At 41.3% G+C, this 19260-nt stretch overlaps 4 protein-coding genes across 6 annotated transcripts; 3 read left to right on the top strand and 1 right to left on the bottom strand.

Annotated features, from left to right (window-relative positions):
* The first annotated feature begins 1529 nt into the window (after nt 1-1529).
* On the top strand, nt 1530-2955 carry LOC149014495 (D-amino-acid oxidase-like). The gene is made up of 2 exons (XM_089155929.1): nt 1530-2468; nt 2573-2955. Exons 1-2 carry the CDS (start codon nt 1676-1678, stop codon nt 2953-2955), a joined length of 1176 nt encoding a protein of 391 aa, XP_089012055.1. The 5' UTR covers nt 1530-1675.
* On the bottom strand, nt 2952-7599 carry LOC149014494 (protein TIC 21, chloroplastic-like). Its single transcript, XM_089155930.1, has 4 exons — nt 7157-7599; nt 6642-6899; nt 4285-4488; nt 2952-3498 (listed from the first exon to the last, which is right to left on the bottom strand). Exons 1-4 carry the CDS (start codon nt 7472-7474, stop codon nt 3385-3387), a joined length of 894 nt encoding a protein of 297 aa, XP_089012056.1. The 5' UTR covers nt 7475-7599; the 3' UTR covers nt 2952-3384.
* A 2668-nt stretch (nt 7600-10267) lies between these two features.
* Nucleotides 10268-14591, top strand: LOC149014493 (putative LRR receptor-like serine/threonine-protein kinase At4g37250). Of its 3 annotated transcripts, none has more exons than XM_089156443.1 (3): nt 10268-10392; nt 10615-12302; nt 13485-14591. In XM_089156443.1, exons 2-3 carry the CDS (start codon nt 10649-10651, stop codon nt 14165-14167), a joined length of 2337 nt encoding a protein of 778 aa, XP_089012569.1. In that variant the 5' UTR covers nt 10268-10392; nt 10615-10648; the 3' UTR covers nt 14168-14591. The 3 variants fall into 3 exon arrangements, with proteins under 3 accessions (XP_089012569.1, XP_089012568.1, XP_089012567.1); XM_089156442.1 differs by having other exon boundaries at nt 10268-10427; XM_089156441.1 differs by having other exon boundaries at nt 10268-12302.
* An 828-nt stretch (nt 14592-15419) lies between these two features.
* Nucleotides 15420-18789, top strand: LOC149014492 (D-3-phosphoglycerate dehydrogenase 3, chloroplastic-like). Its single transcript, XM_089154839.1, has 5 exons — nt 15420-16131; nt 16618-16994; nt 17075-17185; nt 17288-17383; nt 17878-18789. Exons 1-5 carry the CDS (start codon nt 15585-15587, stop codon nt 18547-18549), a joined length of 1803 nt encoding a protein of 600 aa, XP_089010965.1. The 5' UTR covers nt 15420-15584; the 3' UTR covers nt 18550-18789.
* The last annotated feature ends 471 nt before the right edge of the window (nt 18790-19260 follow it).

Here is a 19260-nt window from a genome sequence, read left to right as displayed (position 1 = left end):
GTCCCATGTGTAGTGAGGTGAAAAAGAGAAGAAAAGGAAAGTAAAGGGTTTTGCAGAAAAGTGATAGTGGTGGGTCCCACTTTTTACTTTTTCAAAGTTTCCCACAAAGTCCCACCAAATATGTGGGGTTTTAAAATGGCTTGGGGTGGGAAAGTTGGGTTGGCACATCAGCAGACAAGTTTCCTTGATTCAAAGAAACTTGTCTCTCACTTTCCCACCCCAAACAACCAAACAATCTTCCATTTTGGGATTTTAGGGAAAAGTAAAAAATCTGCACTCTTTTCAAGAATTTTCCCACCTCACCTTTATTCCAACAAACAAACGCAGCCTTATACATTGACTCTAGATTTTTTATTCATGCTCTCCATTAGTTTGCACTACCATATGGCTGAAGTGCCTATCTTCATTTGTCAATGTTTAATTTAAGTCCCAACTCTAATACAATATTGAACCTTAAAATGATTATTTTTTCCTTTCTTCGAGACTAAGATTTGTCTGGCCAGCTTACACGTACTTTGACTTCATCCTTAGGAGAGTAGCTTTATAATTACTTAAATATATGACAAAACTTCGGATCTGGCCTCAAGAAGATTCAAACTCTATATTATGAGGTGTTGTCTTTGCCAACTAACCCTTAAAATGTATGTTATAATTCATGGTCCTTACTTTTGTTTAACCTCAATCTAGGCCCACTTGGAGCCTGAAAAGCCCTAATCCAAGCCAAGATCATAAGAGCCCAACCCAAGCCATGAAATCTTTTGGGCTGGGGAGTTGTCTAGAGTTAACCCTCCCTCCGTCTAAGCACAGGTAACTTCACCTTGGCTGCAAAGAGAATGTCAATATTTACTTTTGAAAGTGAAATCTATTTCCTTGACTCAGAAGAGAGCTGAAGACCTAAAAAAAAAAGTAGCATGAAAAGAATGAAAAAAAAAAAAATTTTGAATAGAGCTGGAGCCTTAAAAAAGAAAAAGGAAAATTTTGTACTTGTACAAAAAGGTACAAGATACCCTAAAAACCCAATTACATGGAATCCAATGCACTTGGGAAAGAAATCATTTTACTTTACTATCCAACCCATGATTGGTTCATGTGATTAGTTCTTAGGGTGTCTTGTATAATGTAAATGACTGTACAAGTACAAGAACTGCACTCAAAATCTCAGTCTTATACTCCTAGGATTGTGTTTTTTTCTTCTTTCAATCAGTTTAGTCTAAAACAGAAACAGATTATGCTGGTTTTTGAGGACTTGGGAATATTTGGGAATTGATAAGGAAAGAATAAAATAGTTGGGGCAGACCCATTAGTTTTGCTTCACTACAGAACTATTGAATTTACCTGCAAACGGGTTCGAATTCTGATTCAAATTGGATCTGCAACTAACCATATCCAGCCCATTTGCAGTAGAAGTCTACAACGAAAATTTTGGATCCGATTATGAATAATACAGTCAAGATTGTCTTACTAGTGTTGCTTTTTGAGGTATGAAGCATGATGCAGCTCTTTTAAGGAAAAGACAAAAGGATCATCTTTGCCCACTCAATCTCTTAGCTTTCTTCATCAATAATTCCCCAGGAAATGTCGAGTTACTCCTCAAGGTAGGAGTGACCATATAATGGTGTCTTTCCGCCATTAGATACCTGCAAATTGGTTCTCAGGTTCATCATCTTCATCAACAATGGATGACAATAAGAAGAAGCAGCAGCAGAAGAGAGTGGTGGTATGTGGAGGTGGAGTCATCGGCGTGTGTTGTGCTTATTTCTTGGCCAAGAAGGGAGCAGCAGTCACTCTTGTAGAGAAATCATCGATCGCTTGTGCTGCATCAGGTAAGGCAGGTGGGTTCCTCGCACTCGACTGGTGCGACAAGGAACCCATTTCAGAACTTGCCAGAGCCAGCTTCAACCTCCACCGTTCCCTTTCACTCGAACTCGATGGCACCCAAAATTACGGTTACCGTCCCCTCCACGCCCTTGGGCTCACCCTCACTGAGAACACAGAGAAGCAGACCCAGGTTCCCATCAGCAGCAGTAGCACCAACCTCCCAGTCCCTGGATGGTTGGATGGGCCTGCAAAGGATATTAAATCGCTTGGCACGACAGAGACCACTGCACAAGTTCACCCACAGCTCTTCACAAGGACCCTTCTCTCATCGGCAGTGGCCAATCATGGGGTGGAGGTGATATTAGGAGAGGTCGATCAGGTAATGGTGGAAGGAGGTCTTGCCCAAGGTGTAATGCTTAAAGGCGAACACAAGGATATCAGGGCAGATGCTGTGGTTTTGGCCTTGGGACCATGGTCTTCTCGGTTGTCCCTGCTGTCCTCTCTTTTCAGGGTTTTTGGTCTCAAGGCTCATAGCATCGTTTTAGAGCCGCGAGACCCAGCAGCCATTACTCCTCATGCTCTCTTTCTCAGCTATTATTCAGCCCAGGGTGGCAAACCCACAGACCCAGAAATCTACCCTCGGCCTACAGGTAAATTCTGAATCCCAATTCCCAAACACACACACACATACACTTAAATTTTGGTTTTACTCAATGTCTTTGTTGGTGAAATAAAATGAACTGGTGTTGGTCAGGGGAGGTGTACATATGTGGGTCAACAGCGGAGGCTGAAGTGCCTGATGATCCTGAGCAAGTGGTGAGTGATTCTGAGTCCATTAAGGTGATACAGAGGGTGGCGGCTTCGGTATCAAGCAAACTGGCAGAAGGGGAAGCACTACTCAAGACTCAACAAGCATGTTTCTTGCCATGTACGGAGGACGGTCGGCCAGTGATTGGAGAGTTACCCAGCTTCAAGAGTTGTTATGTGGCGACAGGGCACAGCTGCTGGGGAATCCTCAATGGTCCTGCAACCGGTGCAGCCATTGCTGAGCTCGTTCTGGATGGAATATCATCCATTGTTGATCTGTCCCCCTTCAGTCCTGCCAGATTCGCTGGTGTCCAGAAGCAATTAGCTTAGCACCATTACTATGTTAGTGGCTACTGCTTCTCAGCAACTCTGTTGACGTGAAACTTCACTTAAATAATACAATACCAAAATAATCATTTCTGACTAGCACTTATTTTAATTATACAAATCTTTTGGAGGAAATGGTTTGAAATTTGAATTGCGTTTGCAGAGTGATGATCATTTCTGGACCCCATCACCAAATACTTGAGTTGGCCATAGGAACAATTTGATCCCCCATAAGGAAAACCTTTGAACCGTCTTAAAATGCAGAAAAGGAAAACAACTCCAGAACTGCTTCGGGGGCAAAAAAAACACAAATGTCTATTTAAATTCCACGCAATCATTTCCACATTCCTCATGTTGAAGTCAGACTACAAACATATTTCCTTTACAAAAGGCATCTAGAACTTATTCCCTTTACCAGGAACTTGTAGATGCTTAGGCAATTCTGGGAGTTGGAACAGCTTCAGTGGTTGGGAGTGTCACAGAGCGCAGTAGCTCCAGTGAGAAGACGAGGCCTAAGAAATGAGAAAGGATGGTGTTCGCTGAGGCCTGCCAAAAAGAAGGTTATTGATTTTAGAATCACGAGGAAACGAAAAGCCATAAGATCTTCAAGAGAAGCTGCAGATTGTCATCCTTGAAAACATTTCCAGAAAACCCCATAACCAAAATCCTAATCAAGATAACAGCATAGGCTTTGTCATCACATAGAATGGCTCTCACAATCAGATTTATCACCATTGCATATCCCTCAGGTGTTCTCAATTGCTTATTTCATGAAAGATGAGATCGGTGAGTGATTTGGACACAATTCCATGATACACCCAACTCTATTTGTTGATTAAGAAGAACGCTACCACTTAAGGGTTTAATTAAGGTAATAATGTAGCAGTCTTAACCATGCTTTTGGAGAGTCTGTTTCCTGATTTGAACCCATGACCACTAGGATGCACTGGAGCACAACCTTATCATTGTGTTGAGGTCACTGTTACTAAAAAAACAGAGTAATAGGGGACCTTTACCTCATCGACTTCTGATCTGCCAACTGAAAGTAATACAGTTAAGAGGGTACCCATCTCTAATTTCTCTTAAGTTTTCCTAATGCATCAACCTTGAAATCCACTTTCATCTTCCAACTTCAAACACTCATGTTCTTGCACTCAGCAACAAGTCCAGATACAGGAAAACTCTATTAGGTTGGTCCAGCACTTAATGTTTATCAAGTGATCCAACCCCCATAAATGACAAAGATACTGAGGCTCAAAAGAAATCAAATTAATGAACAACTTACAGGTTAATCATCCAATATAAAATAAGACAAAGAAATTGTTAGCATACCTGAACCAAGAATACATCCAAAGCTAGCACAGGACTGTAACCAGGAGAGATGCCCTGGTAGTATGGATTTGCCGAGGAAGTAAGGGCCTTTGCAACTAATAACCCTACCGTAGCTTGCATTCCAAGAATTGCAGCACCCATTCCCAGAAGGTTTACCACTATACCGTTCTTCAAGCTCTTTACGACTTCAGCACGAGGGGGAGCCTGGAAAACAAAATGCAATTTACATACTACTGAATCTTTCACTTCAATCATAGTAAGACTAGGCATATAATCTTAAAGCAAAGAATCAGGGATTATCAATTCAGATCACTCTCTCTGGGGTTCAATCAGCTGATTATGCCAACTCCAATAAAATTTCAAATCCAGGAACAACTAACATCCCATTCAATATGTAACATCACTGGTTAGTTGTTAGTGGTGTAAGACAGGTTGGATATGAACTCCTCTTTAAGTGTTACCAACTTAGCAAATAGGCACTTCTCCTTGCATTCTACTCTAACAATGAAACAGTTAACCATCTCATCACAAATTCAGCAATATCTTTGTGCAGAAAGAACTAAAATATTAATTGTACCTGACATATAATCCTGGTAATCTTGATGCCATGTACAAATTTTAACTTTCCCACTTCACTCTGGAAATGTGCTCCACAAGGGATGTCAAATGCTCTCTGTGCCCATAATAGATCACCTGAATCTAATCTAATCAACCTTAATGCGACTGTATGAGGTATAACAATAATACCACCCACCTAACAGTATGAGTGCAAAGTGCTCTAGCATGTAACCTACCAGCAAAATATCATAATCATCCTATAAACAGGAAGAAAAGTGATCTGGAAATCCAATCTTGTGCAAGATGTGATATCCCAAAATTTATTAACCATGTGACCAACCTTGGGATCTTTCCACCAACACAAGACTAGAATCACATTATCTTCCCCCAAGAAGTCAATTGCACCAGAATACCACCAAAGTATTTACCCAATTGCCCATTCAAAATAACAAGTAGTTGCAATCCAAGAAGGACCCCCTTCCCCCCGAACACCAAAAAGTCCCAACCTTTCATCACTAGGCCTCTCCATTATGATGTCCGCCTCCAACTGGATAATGAAGAGAAAAATAAAGTGAAACAAAAGTTCAGCAGAAGCGTTGAAATTTAACACTTTTTTCCCTTTGAATGAATATCTTCTTCCAGCAAGGAATATTTTTTTCAGTATCTCAAACAGTCAAACCCCAAACAGCTTTAGATTTCATTAATTATAGATATAAACAGAAAAAAGACCTAAGTCAATGGCAATGCACTATTTTGCACCCAAAAAAACACATGGGATGGGTGTTCTCAGTCTGGCACTTAACCACACCAAAGGGTCCACTTTCTTCATTCTTATTTAATTTTTATATTTTTCACCACAGCTGATCCTTCAACCCAAAATAAAAACCAAGATTCAACTCAGATAGTTTAAGAAGTTTATGTCTGTCACTACAAAGTAATTTAATTGCTTCCTATGCAAACTGCAAGATGCTTGGTCATCATCATTCACAAGGAAGGCCCTGAAATCCCATGGCATCTTTTGGTATTAGTTTTACCAATGACTTCTGCTACAATAACATAGAAGAAAGCAGTAAGGTAACTGCACACTAATCCTCTAAACTTCAAAAGAAAATGTACAGCAGGCCATCAATTATGTTCTAAGAATAAAGTTGAAAGAAACAAAACCCGTCTTATGTTAAGTGTGGCCAGAGAAATTCCACTCAACCCAGCCAAATGCTTTTACATGTAAAATTGGCACATCGTGAACTTTAGATTTGATGCAAGCATTCACCAGTATCAATGGCAACCAAAGAGGCATTTAACATCTGTATACCATTCAAAGAGATAAAGCAGTCAAAGAGAATAGCATCCATAAAAGTGATCCGGGTATACTAGAAGTACTGATGCCTCTCTTTGCAAAGAGCTGCTGAGTTCATCTTTGGCTCCATTTCCCATTGAATGTCATATTTTTCTTTCGTTGATAAATGAAAACTTCACTGAATATGTAAATAAAAAAGTATCCAGTGCATACAAGAAGCACAAGAAACATCATATTAGCTAAATATAATAAAAACCAGTTAGCTTCCATAAACAAGCGGCGTATTAGAAACAATTATACTTGCAAATAAGCAATTCCAAATGCATGTGCTCTCTGAGTGATGTGTTCAATTTTTTAAGAGTAACAATTATTCTTTTCCAGTAATGAATCTGTCTGTTCAAGTGGTTGATTTAATAATCTAGTAACATTGTGCAAGAACTATGACAATGTAATAAAGATCAAGGCGTTCCGAACACCGTAAAGATGAAGAGTATCTTCATACCTTTGAAGGATCGCTTGTATTTTTTCGAAGCCTATCCGAAAGGCGGATGTAACCGAAGGACCAAAAGACGGAAATGAAAGCCGCTGCAATCCCTCCAGCTGTAGAATAGAATGTAACTGGCGATGAGATTTTCCCAGTAGCCACAACGGCGAAGGACAGAATCACGGCAGCAACAAGAGTAGACACTAGCTGTCCCCAAAACCCTAAACTACCCAACCGCTTGAAATATCTTGATGTGCTCTCTAGTCTCTTGGCAACCTACAACAGTCGAACAACAACAACCTACTTCCCTTCAGAAATTAATAAGCAAGAATTCAACTCAAGGATCAATGCGACATTTAAAAATACAGAATTTCTTCCTAATTCAAATTCCAATTTCTATGTGATGATTCGAGCAAAACCACCACCAAGCATATTTCAATATAAAAAATCACTAGAGAGGCGAAAAAGGAGATCCGGTGATCCATGTTTTTGGAGAAAATTTTCAGTAAAGACACAGAAGAGGAGAAGAAAACCTGAGCGAGTTTAGCCATTTCAGATTCATCAGCAGGTGAGGTATAGGATGAGGAAGAGAAAACGGGAGCGGAGGCGTTGGGTACCGCGGCAATTCCTCTTCTGTTGCAGGAGTTGTAGAAGAAAGCTGAGTTGCGCGATTCCAGGACAGGAAAAGTGAAGGAGAGTGAGAATGGAAGAGGGTGGTTGCCGTTCGAATTGAGGGAAGAGAGGGTTCTTCCATGATGGAGGCGAGGTAGATGAGAAGAAGGTAAGGTTGCTACCATTGGTGGCACCACTCCTTTGGAGCAAGGAGCTGACGGAAGAAGTAGCTTCTGCATTGGGAAGAATGGAACAAGGAGCGGTGCAACTTCAGCTCAGCTATGAACGAGAAGAGTTCCAACTTCCAACCAACGCAAAACTTGGGGGATTTTGTCTCCCTCGCTCGCTCTCTGTTACCCGTACAATCAAGAGCCCGACTCCGGATCCTTTACCCGAGATTGCTTCATTTAACGTGCACGACAGCCAAGAGAAATTTCGGACCGCCGGATCCGAAATTTTGAAATCGAAATTTCGAGAGTTGAATCTCAAGAGTCGAGATCCAAATCTCGACCAAGATCTCGTTTCGATGGACCGAGATGTACCACATGACAGTCAAGAGAAATTTCGGATTGTCCGATCCTAAATTTTGGTTAAGATTTCGATCTAGACTCAATGGTCGAGATTTTAAGATCTCGTTCCGATGGACTGCGATGTACTGCATGACGTTTCAGGACTGAAGCAAGGTCCTCCTCCTTTACTTGTCGAGGTCTACAGCCATCACACCTCTCTATCATACATATATTAACAGGAAACCATGTGGGCCACACCATAAGTCCCACTTTTGATTCATTTTGTTAGGTAGATCCTATTTTGATGTTTAGAGGAGTATGAGGGGAGGCTCAAAGATATGTGTGGTGAAAAAACATCATTGTGCTCCTCCGATAGAGAGGTGATCCACTCATGGTATAGGGATCACCATTAGAGATTGGGAAGGAAAACCACTAGTGGCATCATCCATCCCCAATTCATTCTCTTTCGTGATTGAAGGAGAAGCCAAGGCCATGCGAGCAGAATTGTTAGAAGCTATAGCAAATGGTTTTGAGTTCGTCAAGGTAGAGATGGATTCCCAATTACTTATGAGTTATTTATAGTTTTGACCAACTTCTACAAAATTCCTATGAGAACTAAGAACTTGTAATCTTGTGACTGTAGGTCTAGGCCCCTATGGTCCATCTCTAAGACAGGAGACCCTCACCCTCATGCCCTAGAGGATATATCAAGATGAAAAGATGATCTGGTCTTGGGATGGTAGAAATCACAGGCTCTTCTTAACCTCATTTGCATAATTCAATCCCTTCTGATTTATAAGCTTTGTGAACCCTTATGTGTGTGTCTCTCTCTCTGTCCTTTTGTGGTGGTGTTGGCAGAGAGTTGGACTCACGGGGCTACCTGACTTATTCATTGATTTACTACCCACACCAATCCAGGGTTCACATTGACTCATTATTATATACTCTTTAATTACTTCAAAACCCACACCTGCCATTCCCTAGTTAATAATCAAGGACTTAATCAAGTTTATGTTTTAATTAAATTAACCAAAGCCCAAAGCTTACTTGTTTAGGTGTTGGGAGGACAAAGGTTGCTGATCCTACAAGAAGGGCTTCTTTTGTTTTTTTTGGCCAAGGCCGGCTAAGGAGGAAGTCAAGGGACACCATGCATGTTACTTCTTAGAACCTATCAATAGAATATTAATTAATCAAATTTCAAGGTAAATAGAATGTCTAAGTGACTTCAAAGTGCTTAATTGCATATAAGAATGTCAATCTCAATATAAAGATATATAGAAAGGGGGGAGATTTTTAATTTACTATAAATATGGGAATTTGGTATCAAGATCAACTCCTCACATGGATAAACGTCAGATAATGCGATTTACGCGAGCAGATATTCCAAACTCCGTGGCATTGGTATATGTTTCTAAATCTCAATATAATGACTCTCCAACCGGCTTGTTTGGTCGTCGTATAAATCACTTCATACATTCCTTGTAGTATTGGTATTAGATCCATCTCATGTATTACGTGGATACAATACTTATTATCAACAACCAAGGGTGGAGCTACTCCAGTGCCAAGGGATGTGCCCTCTCTGATTTAAAATCCCTTCCTAGTTTTTTAAAATTTCCCTTTAGCTCTCTTTGATTTAGATATTAGCATCCAATATTTTGAAATATTAGCATCCAATCTTCCTTTTGAATTTCTCCTTGGCCCCCTCGGGATTACGCTTTTTAAGAAAATCATTGGTTTTAGATAAATATCAATATAATGACTCTCCAACCCGCCGTCTGTTCCTAAGGTGGGGGGGGGGGGCGGTGATTTCTTACTTGGCCTTCCTAAAATGGAGAAAATTTTTAACCATAAAGATAATAATCAATAGAAAAATCATTGTATTTTATATGAAATATCAATATTTAACCCCTAAATGTTAAATCTTAACTCTATCCCTATCACCAACTCCCACTACACATACCATTCTACTTGAATAGAGAGTAGCAGTTGAGATTCTAGTCTAGCCATTTTCAACTTCCTTTGGTTGTCATGGTCTTAATTCTCTTTTCAATTAACACATCATCACAACTCTAGCCATTGAAAATTTAGAGAAGGCTAGGTGTGAGGGAAAACAAGAAGACACCATCCCATGATAAAGCTAGCTTTGGGGTGTTTATGTTCAAGGTATTATCCTAATCTAACATCCTAATGTCATCTCTCTCTCTCTCCCTCACACACACCCTTCAAATGTCTCCATTATCCTTTTACAAAGCAACTGATGGAAAAATACTATATAATGTTAAGCAGACCCGTGAGTCTTAAAACAAAACTGATATAAATTAATGAAGTACCAATACCAAAAACAAAAGAACAAAGAATCTAACGTAATTCTTTACCAAATCAATAAATGATTAATGAAGTAATTAAAAATGTATTTATTTTAATAATTTATCAGACCCCCATGACAAACAATCCAAGTGTCGACTGGTCGGTCGATCAGTTCTTCAATTCCATTTTTTTTCCTCCTTCACAACCTTTTAGTTTCATCCCAAAGACTTCCCTTTTCACACCTGGGATGAAGAGAAAGCGACAACTTAAAGCTTGAACCCAAAGAAACTGTAGCTGTGTGTTAATGTGTTCTCATTATTTTGGGGGATCAAATGGAGGTACCTGTTAACTCACCTTGGTGTCCTGTTGCAGTGTGAGATTCGCTTTGTATTCTCTCTCTTTCTCAATCTCAGTTTCATTTTTCTGCTTTTGATTTTGTCTATATTGATCTGGTCATCAAAAGCTCGATAGAGTCTTAAATGTTAGAACTTTACCCTGTTACCTGTCTGTGCTTTTTGAATCTTTACTCCCTTTTTCTTCTTCTTCTTCTTCTTCGCCAGATGTTGACAAGATGATTTATCATTGAGAGCAAGCATGAGTTCCAGGACTGGTTTCGGTTTGTGGTGGAGATATACTGGTGTTCTTCTTCTACTTCTGCTGATTCAGTCTCTTGGGCTCAGTACTGACGGAGTCCTTTTGCTTTCCTTCAAGTACTCTGTTATCAGTGACCCTCTGTCAGTGTTAGCGAGCTGGAACTACGACGATGTTACGCCCTGTTCATGGAATGGAGTTCTGTGCACAGGAATAGGAATAGGGGGTGATGGGCTTCGAGTCATCAGCTTGGCTCTTCCAAAAAGTCAGCTTCTGGGTCCGATTCCGCCTGAACTGGGCATGATCGAACACCTTCGTCATCTTGATCTCTCCAGTAATTTACTTAATGGGTCACTACCAGCTTCCTTGTTCAATGCTTCTGAGCTTCAATCACTTACCCTCTCCAACAACCTGATTATTGGTTCGCTTCCTGATTCAATCGCTGGACTCAAGAGCCTTGAACTTCTTAACTTATCAGACAATGCCTTGGCAGGGAAAATCCCTGACAATCTCCATACTCTTGCGAATCTCACTGTTCTCTCCCTTGGCAGCAATTACTTCTCTGGTGGTTTACCCAATGGATTTCAAGCCTTAGAAGTTCTCGATCTGTCGTCCAACCTCATCAACGGATCGTTGCCTTCAAATTTCGCTGGAGAAAAGCTAGGGTACTTGAATCTCTCTTACAATAGGCTCCGGGGAGAAATACCGCCGGATTTCGCGAAGAGTGTCCCGGCCAATGCTACCCTTGACCTTTCCTTCAATAACCTAACCGGAGAAATCCCAGAATCCGGAGCTTTTCTTCATCAGAAGTCGGAGGCATTCGCCGGCAATCCTGCTCTGTGTGGGAAACCACTTAAGAAGCAGTGTACAATCCCTTCTTCGCCCTCTAGTTCCCCAAATGTCTCAAGACCCACCTCTGCTCCGGCAATTGCAGTGTTGCCCAAGCCCATAGATTCAACCCCTCCAAGCGCTTTCGCTGGTAATTCAACCAATACTACTCAAGGCACTCAACAGCAGGGGCAAAGCGGGCTTAGACCAGAGGCGATAGTGGGGATTGTTGTAGGGGATTTGGTAGGAATAGTGTTACTGTCACTGATATTGTTATATGTGTACCAATTGAAGAAGAAAAAGAAGGTGAGCACAAAAGAGGCCGGAGGAGAGAAGAAGGCGTCAGAAGAGGAGGTAGGAAACGGCGGCGAGCCATCGTCGTCGACTGATAAAAAAGGGCTAGCTTGGTCATGTTTGAGAAAGAAAGGAACTTCTGATGAAGGAACTTCAGAAACAACAGGCAGTGATGAGGATGAAGAGGAACAAATTAGCTACGACGAGCAACAGAGAGGTGGGAAGCTTGTGACGGTGGACGGTGAAACGGAGCTGGAACTGGAGACTCTGCTGAAAGCTTCGGCTTACATACTTGGAGCAACAGGGACTAGCATTGTGTACAAGGCTGTACTGGAAGATGGAACGACGCTTGCGGTGCGAAGAATTGGAGATGAAAGCCTTGAGAAATTCAAAGACTTCGAGAATGAGATCAAGCAGATCGCCAAGCTTCGACACCCGAATCTGGTTCGCATCAGAGGCTTCTTCTGGGGTTCCGACGAGAAGCTCATCATTTACGATTACGTCCCCAACGGCAGCCTCGCTCACGCCTGTTCCAGTAAGTCTCTTCTTACTGAGTCTCCTCTACTCTTCAAGGGAGAGGTATGTGCATCCCACCCATCAGGGAAGAGTATGTGTTCATCTAGGTTTCTCTAGCACACAATAAAGGTAGACCCACTTACTATGTGTTGACAAAATTGCAACCTCAGGAGTCTAGATCTTCTGCGACCGAGCAAGGTGTGCGTCTATGCGTTTGCCTGTTTCATGCCCTACCTGTGTTAACAGAACATCCATCAGGCAAATGCATAGACACATGCCTTGTTCAAACCTAGAGGATTTATGTTAGAGATCCCAGTGGGTCTTAATTGAGGAGTCTGGATCATTTTCTCGTCATCTTTTTCACAACATTCAGATAGTGGGATCCATACAAAATGTGTGGTAAAAATTCTTTGGTGGATCCCTTGATTGGGAAGTAATCCAGACTCTTATGTGAGCCCCACCTTAATTATAGGACATAGAAGCATGAGAAGCACATTCCTCTCCTTTGAGGCCCAATTCTATCTTTATTTAGAATCTTTTTTCTCGTAGGTTCCTTTATACAAGAGATTTCAATGTTTCAATTAGCAAATAGACAAAAACCTACGGCCTCTGGTTTAGGTGGGCAACCCGGCAAATAGACATCCACAGGGATTAGCTTATCGACTCCCCGAACAGTACTATAAGAATCGGTACTGAACATCCCCCGATGAGAAAGTGGTCAAGATTTATTTTTATTTGAAAAAATTACATGATTAACTACTTATAGTTTCCTTTACAAAAATAGACGCTCAATGTTTCAATCAACAAAACTAGCTAAAATTGACTTTAAGTTTACAAAACTAACTAAAACAATGAATTTTCATTTCTCTTTAGACATTTCTTTACCCCTAAAACTAACCACACTGAAGGAGAAAAATCAATATTTTTTCACATCTTTTGGACATTTTCACCCCATATTGATGTAGTCAATTTTAGGGGTCAATGTCCAAAAAGGCAAAAAATCTTTATTTTGATTAGTTTTGTAAACAAAAAAAATCAATTTTAACATGTTTTGTTAAGTGAATGTTAAGTGAAACGTTCAGTAGGTAATTTTGTAAAAGAAATTTCAAAAGTAGTTAATCCCGTAATTTTTCCTTTTTATTTTGTGTATATTAGGGGGAAAAAACTTTTGTTTTTGCTAAAATGCGCGATGTGTGCGCAGGGAAACCAGGTTCTTCACCGTATCAGTTACCATGGGAGACAAGGCTTAACATAGCAAGAGGAGTTGGAAGAGGACTAGCGTATCTTCACGAGAAGAAACACGTCCATGGGAATCTAAAGCCCAGTAATATTCTCTTGGGCCTTGACATGGAGCCCATAATTGTGGGTTTCGGATTGGAGAGGTTGGTGTCATTAGGAGACAACAGCTACAAATCGGGTGGGTCAGCTAGGCAATTCGGGTTCGGGAGCAAGAGGTCCGTGATGTCCAGAGATAGCTTACAAGAGCAACCACCAATGGGGGCTAGCCCTAGCACCAGCACCAGTGCCGCCTCCTTGGGCGGCGCCACTCCATACATGGCGCCGGAGTCCCTAAAGAACCTAAAGCCCAACCCCAAGTGGGACGTGTATTCTTTTGGTGTTATCTTACTGGAATTGCTCACTGGAAAGATGATCTCAGAAAGGGAATTGGTTCAGTGGAACACCTGGTCGTCCGCCGGTGTTGAAGACAGTAACCGGCTGCTCCGGATGGCTGACGTGGCTGTTCGAGCTGACGTGGAAGTTCTGCTAGCATGCTTTAAGCTAGGGCTTGCTTGTACGTTAATGCTCCCTCAAAAGAGACCCTCCATGAAGGAAGCACTCCAAGTGCTCGACAAAATGCCTTCTTCACATCATCCTTTTTACTAATCAAGGAGAAGGGCAAATATGATGTTGATGTGTCCTCTGTCTATTTTTAAATGGGTTTGTCTTCTCCTTCAGGAAAACTGGCCTCTCACTCAGCTCAAAGATGTGTTGCTGAAGTAGCATCAACAGCGAACGATGGGTACAGATTATTTCTTCCCTCCATGTATCTTAGCCACAGGAGCCAAACCCTCCTGGAAAATTTTTCTCTTTTCAAAATCATCAACTTTGTAGAACTTGTTTCACTAATTAGACACTGAATAGCAGTGAGGTAGCTGAGTAAGATAAGGTGGAATAGGAGATTTTGGTGAGTGTGTGCATGTTTGTTTTGTTGCTTTAACAGTGTATTTATATCCACTAACATTTTAATAAAAGGATCTGGCAAGGTTTGACTTGTGATATCTTCTTAAGGGATTGATTTGTGATATTCCTAGTAGCTTGGTGAAAAACTGAGCCCTTCCTAGCTACTACTGCCTTACATCATGCTTCTATGTATGAGATCAGTTAGCTGGGCTATGTTGAGAAGCCATTTAACAGGGAATGGTTTTGTGAAATGGTGAAAGGCCCAAAGTTTTTCTCACAATGTTTAAGAACCATAACTTTCTGAAATGATAAAAACTTCTAGCTGTTGTGGGCTGAACCCGAGAACCAAGTAAGCTCGAATGATGGGGGGTTTGGGTTCAAAACTTTTTGGTTCTACATTGTCATTAGCTTTTTGTTTTTTTTACTCAAACCTATGTTTTGCCTGGTGGAGCATTCATTACCTCGTAAGACTAAAGTTCTACAGGTAAGATGAGGGTAAAATAGTCTACACATTCTTTTCCCCTTCCGTTCTCTTTTTCTCTTTTTCCTTTCTTTTCTTTCCCCCTTTTCTCCCTTTCTGCTTTTTTTGGCTGGGTGCGGATTGATCCAAAAAGACTTCAGTCAATCATACTCCATCAACAACATCTTTGACCAAGTTACCAGCGTCACAAATCAAATCATCCACAACCTAAATGAAGAACGAATTCCCGATTTTGCTTAACAAAAAAACGAGAAAGAGAGAGTGAATAACTGATTAACTGGATCTTCTTAGACAAAGATCGTACAAGAATTCCAAGAAAAACCGAATAGAAATACCAAGAAGTAAGGTATAATGACAAATCCACCAAACCAATGGGCCCCAGAAGAGATTTCGAAGCCCAGGGCCCAGGGCCCAGGGCTTAGTCTGCGTCATCTTCCCACCAACTCCAACTCCAACCCCCCAAATTCCACGGTTTACGCAGCCACATGTAGATCCAAGGGGCTGGGTTGGTTAGTGTGATCAATTTCGTTTTTTTTTTTCCATTTCAGAGCTATTTATTTGGATTCTGGAGAACAAGAAAACTAGTTGAAATTGAAGTCGAACGGATTCAAGAGGGTTGGTGTGTAGATCTGAAGAGTAATGGCGGCTTCTGCATCTTCAAATCTTCTCTCTTCTTCTTCCTTGAAGAAAAATCCAAAATCTCTCTCATGGCATGCTCCTCTCTCCAACATCTTCAATGTGACAGTCGCCACTCCTCACCGTCGAGGTCAGAGGAAGGCGGCTTCATTTGTTGTGTTGGCGATGGACGCCAAGCCTACGGTCCTTGTCGCAGAGAAGCTAGGTGAGGCCGGGCTCGAGCTCTTGAAGGGTTTTGCCAACATCGATTGTTCATATAACATGACCCAGGAGGAGCTCTGCACCAAGATCTCTCTTTGCGATGCCTTGATCGTCAGGAGTGGTACCAAAGTCACTCGTGAAGTGTTCGAGTCTTCTGGTGGCCGTCTTAAGGTGGTTGGCCGCGCTGGTGTGGGCATCGATAACGTTGATCTATCCGCCGCCACCGAACATGGGTGTCTTGTCGTCAATGCTCCTACCGCCAACACTGTTGCTGCTGCTGAGCACGGCGTATCCCTCCTCACAGCTATGGCTCGCAATATCGCCCAGGCGGATGCCTCTATGAAGGCTGGTCGGTATCCCCTTCTCTTTTTTGCAATTGAAGCATTTCATCGAATTTATTCTCTTCATTGCTAGAACATCCTTGGGTTGTTCTCCAAACCCGAGTAAATAATCTAAGCTAGGATAAACATAACAATCAAGCCATGTTTTATTGGAGTTTTTTATTTCCTAATTTATATACATCTAGAATAGAGAAGGGAGGCTATGATCTATTCCAGTCCTTGCTTTGATGAACTATTAATTTGTTTATGTAATTGGCTTTGTGTTGTGGATACTGGGTATTCTGTGCATGGTTCTCTAGAGTGAACTTATTGGGAATAATTGCAATAAAGTTTTGATTTTGAACTTGATAAATGAAAACCTTGATTCCCTGCCCTCTTACCCTTAACAGGCCATGTATATTGGTGATGCAATTGATTCGTTGTGGTCTTTGGTATGTAGTAGTAAGAAAAATACTGATGCCTCTCATATGCTTCTGTTATTTTGGTGAACTCAGGCAAGTGGGAAAGAAACAAATATGTTGGTGTTTCCCTGGTTGGAAAAACACTTGTTGTGATGGGATTTGGGAAGGTGGGAACTGAGGTTGCTCGGCGTGCCAAAGGTCTGGGCATGCATGTTGTTGCACATGATCCATATGCCCCTGCAGACCGTGCTCGTGCAGTCGGTGTTGAGCTGGTGTCTTTTGATGAAGCTCTATCAACTGGAGATTTCTTCTCATTGCACATGCCTCTTACTGCAGCTACATCAAAGATCTTCAATGATGAAGCTTTTTCAAAGATGAAAAAAGGTGTTAGAATTGTCAATGTTGCTCGTGGTGGAGTGATTGATGAGGAAGCTCTTGTGAGGGCACTGGACGCTGGGATTGTTGCTCAGGTTCTTCCCATTTCTATGTTTCTAATTGGTATATGAGAAAATTTGTGGAACAGATAGTAATTTTCCTTCTGATGATGCAGGCTGCACTTGATGTCTTCACTGTGGAGCCACCACCAAAAGACAGCAAGCTGGTGCAGCATGAAAATGTTACTGTGACTCCCCATCTTGGTGCCAGCACTAAGGAAGCCCAGGTATGAGTATGACACTATTATCTATCTTGATATCTTCTTACTGCTATACTTCACTCATTTCTTTTGTTATGCTGACTTTTAATATATGGTTATGACATTCAGGAAGGAGTGGCAATTGAAATAGCTGAAGCTGTTGTTGGAGCCTTGAAAGGGGAGCTTGCTTCTACTGCTGTAAACGCACCCATGGTCCCTGCTGAGGTAATAAGACGATCGTTTTGTTTTCTCTTTATTGCATACAAAAATCCAGCATATCCTTTTCTTCTTCTTCTAGAAGTAGACAAAGCCTTCCAGCTTAATAACCTAAAGGCGCATGACAAAGGTTGGCTACTTTTTTCTTTTGAATCATAATTTACAATTATTGATCCGCTTAAATTAGCTTGTCCATATTCAACTGTTCAAATCGTCTGGTGTTTCAAACCCAACAGATCATCATAACCATCACTCCTATTGTGTCTTTAAGTAGTGAGAGAATTTGGTTAACACTTTCGCATATCCCCTGATCCAAGATCTCTATGTTCATGTATAAATGTTGGGCGCCTTTAATTTAGTTTGCTGTGAGCATGCGTGTGTGTTTTCTAGCTTGTTTTCATATACCTCCGGGCACCATTCTGTATGAGTGGTAAACATCCTTTTCTTCTTTATGTTTCTGCCTTGTGAGGAATTTTTGTCTCATTTTCGTCCCTGAATTACAGGTTTTATCAGAGCTTGCTCCATTTGTTTTACTGGCAGAGAAACTTGGCAGACTTGCCGTACAGTTGGTAGCAGGTGGTAGTGGTGTGAAGCATGTGAAGGTTACTTATGCATCTGCTAGAGCTCCTAGTGATCTTGATACAAGGTTGCTCCGTGCCATGATCACCAAAGGTCTGATCGAGCCCATATCCAGTGTATTTGTCAATCTGGTTAATGCTGATTACACTGCAAAGCAGAGAGGATTGCGGATTACAGAAGAGCGGATCCAGCGTGATGGTTCCCCTGAGTGCCCACTTGAGTTCATCCAGGTTCACATTGCCAATGTGGAATCGAAATTCCCCAGTGCTATCTCTGAGTCTGGTGAGGTTACAGTGGAGGGAAGGGTGAAGGATGGGATACCCCATTTGACGAAGGTAGGATCTTTTGAAGTGGATGTGAGCTTAGAAGGCAGTCTCATACTGTGCAGGCAGGTTGATCAACCAGGAATGATTGGAAAGGTGGGAAGTGTGCTAGGTGAAGAAAATGTGAATGTAAGCTTCATGAGTGTTGGGAGGATTGCTCCACGAAAGCATGCAGTTATGGCAATAGGTGTAGATGACGAACCGGCCAAAGAGACACTAAAGAAGATCGGGGACATACCAGCGATTGAGGAGTTCGTTTTCCTCAAGCTATAGTTTTCCTTTTAAATCAATTTTGAAATGTTGCCTTCCTGCAAATTTTTTAGGGAAATGCTGCCTTGGGGTTAATTTGAGTGTTTATCAAGTTTAGTGTACTTTATCGTTAAACTTTTTAGTCAGTTTTGTTGCTTTTAGATCAATTTCCATGGTGGCAAGTTGTAATCTTTCTTTTTTTTGTCCTTTTTTCCCCGAATGAATAAAGAGTTCATTACAAAGATAAATGAATAACACACTGGAAACAAATAAAAGGGGAAGGCCTCAAGCATGGATGATCAAGATATTCATATAGATCTCCCAAATGTGATCTTTTAAGCTTATCGTAAGTAAATGTGGAATGGTCGGACGAAGAAGTGCTTTTCTTTTAGTCCTGAAATGCATGTCAACATTGGCAGCAAGGAGAAACTGGGAGTTGGATCCCAAGAAGAAAATCCTGGGAACCATGACAATGGGAGATCAGAAGCTAACCAGTAAACTAAATCATTGAGGAAGCAACCTATGTACCAAAATTGCCACTGCCAGTGGCATTACAGGGATGGTAAAGCTTGTAGTATTTTCTCAGTTTGATATAGACAATCTAAAAAAATCATTAGGCATCAAAAATTGATAGCTGGGGCTTACTGAAAGGACTGCAACATGTTAAGGAAAACCTATTCTCTAACTCAAAGATGGGGTGAGTGCATCTCTTTCTGCATCTTAACTAGAAAGATA

This window comes from Hakea prostrata, chromosome 5, assembly GCF_041222555.1.
Source record: "Hakea prostrata isolate BN-2017 chromosome 5, UWA_Hpros_2, whole genome shotgun sequence".
NCBI lineage: Eukaryota > Viridiplantae > Streptophyta > Magnoliopsida > Proteales > Proteaceae > Hakea > Hakea prostrata.
Note: the sequence above shows the minus strand (reverse complement) of the source record. Positions and strands in the feature narration are given on the sequence as shown.

What these genes read in the sequence shown, in the direction of transcription:
- LOC149014495 (XM_089155929.1), top strand. Translation starts at nt 1,676, where the DNA reads ATGGATGACAATAAGAAGAAGCAGCAGCAGAAGAGAGTGGTGGTATGT. An exon ending in AATCTACCCTCGGCCTACAG is followed by an intron (nt 2,469 to 2,572) that starts GTAAATTCTGAA and finishes GGTGTTGGTCAG; the next exon opens with GGGAGGTGTACATATGTGGG.
- LOC149014494 (XM_089155930.1), bottom strand. Translation starts at nt 7,474, where the DNA reads ATGCAGAAGCTACTTCTTCCGTCAGCTCCTTGCTCCAAAGGAGTGGTG. An exon ending in AAATGGCTAAACTCGCTCAG is followed by an intron (nt 6,900 to 7,156) that starts GTTTTCTTCTCC and finishes CGACTGTTGTAG; the next exon opens with GTTGCCAAGAGACTAGAGAG. An exon ending in ATACAAGCGATCCTTCAAAG is followed by an intron (nt 4,489 to 6,641) that starts GTATGAAGATAC and finishes TTTGTTTTCCAG; the next exon opens with GCTCCCCCTCGTGCTGAAGT.
- LOC149014493 (XM_089156443.1), top strand. Translation starts at nt 10,649, where the DNA reads ATGAGTTCCAGGACTGGTTTCGGTTTGTGGTGGAGATATACTGGTGTT. An exon ending in CCTCGCTCACGCCTGTTCCA is followed by an intron (nt 12,303 to 13,484) that starts GTAAGTCTCTTC and finishes ATGTGTGCGCAG; the next exon opens with GGAAACCAGGTTCTTCACCG.
- LOC149014492 (XM_089154839.1), top strand. Translation starts at nt 15,585, where the DNA reads ATGGCGGCTTCTGCATCTTCAAATCTTCTCTCTTCTTCTTCCTTGAAG. An exon ending in ACGCTGGGATTGTTGCTCAG is followed by an intron (nt 16,995 to 17,074) that starts GTTCTTCCCATT and finishes CTGATGATGCAG; the next exon opens with GCTGCACTTGATGTCTTCAC. An exon ending in CACCCATGGTCCCTGCTGAG is followed by an intron (nt 17,384 to 17,877) that starts GTAATAAGACGA and finishes CCTGAATTACAG; the next exon opens with GTTTTATCAGAGCTTGCTCC.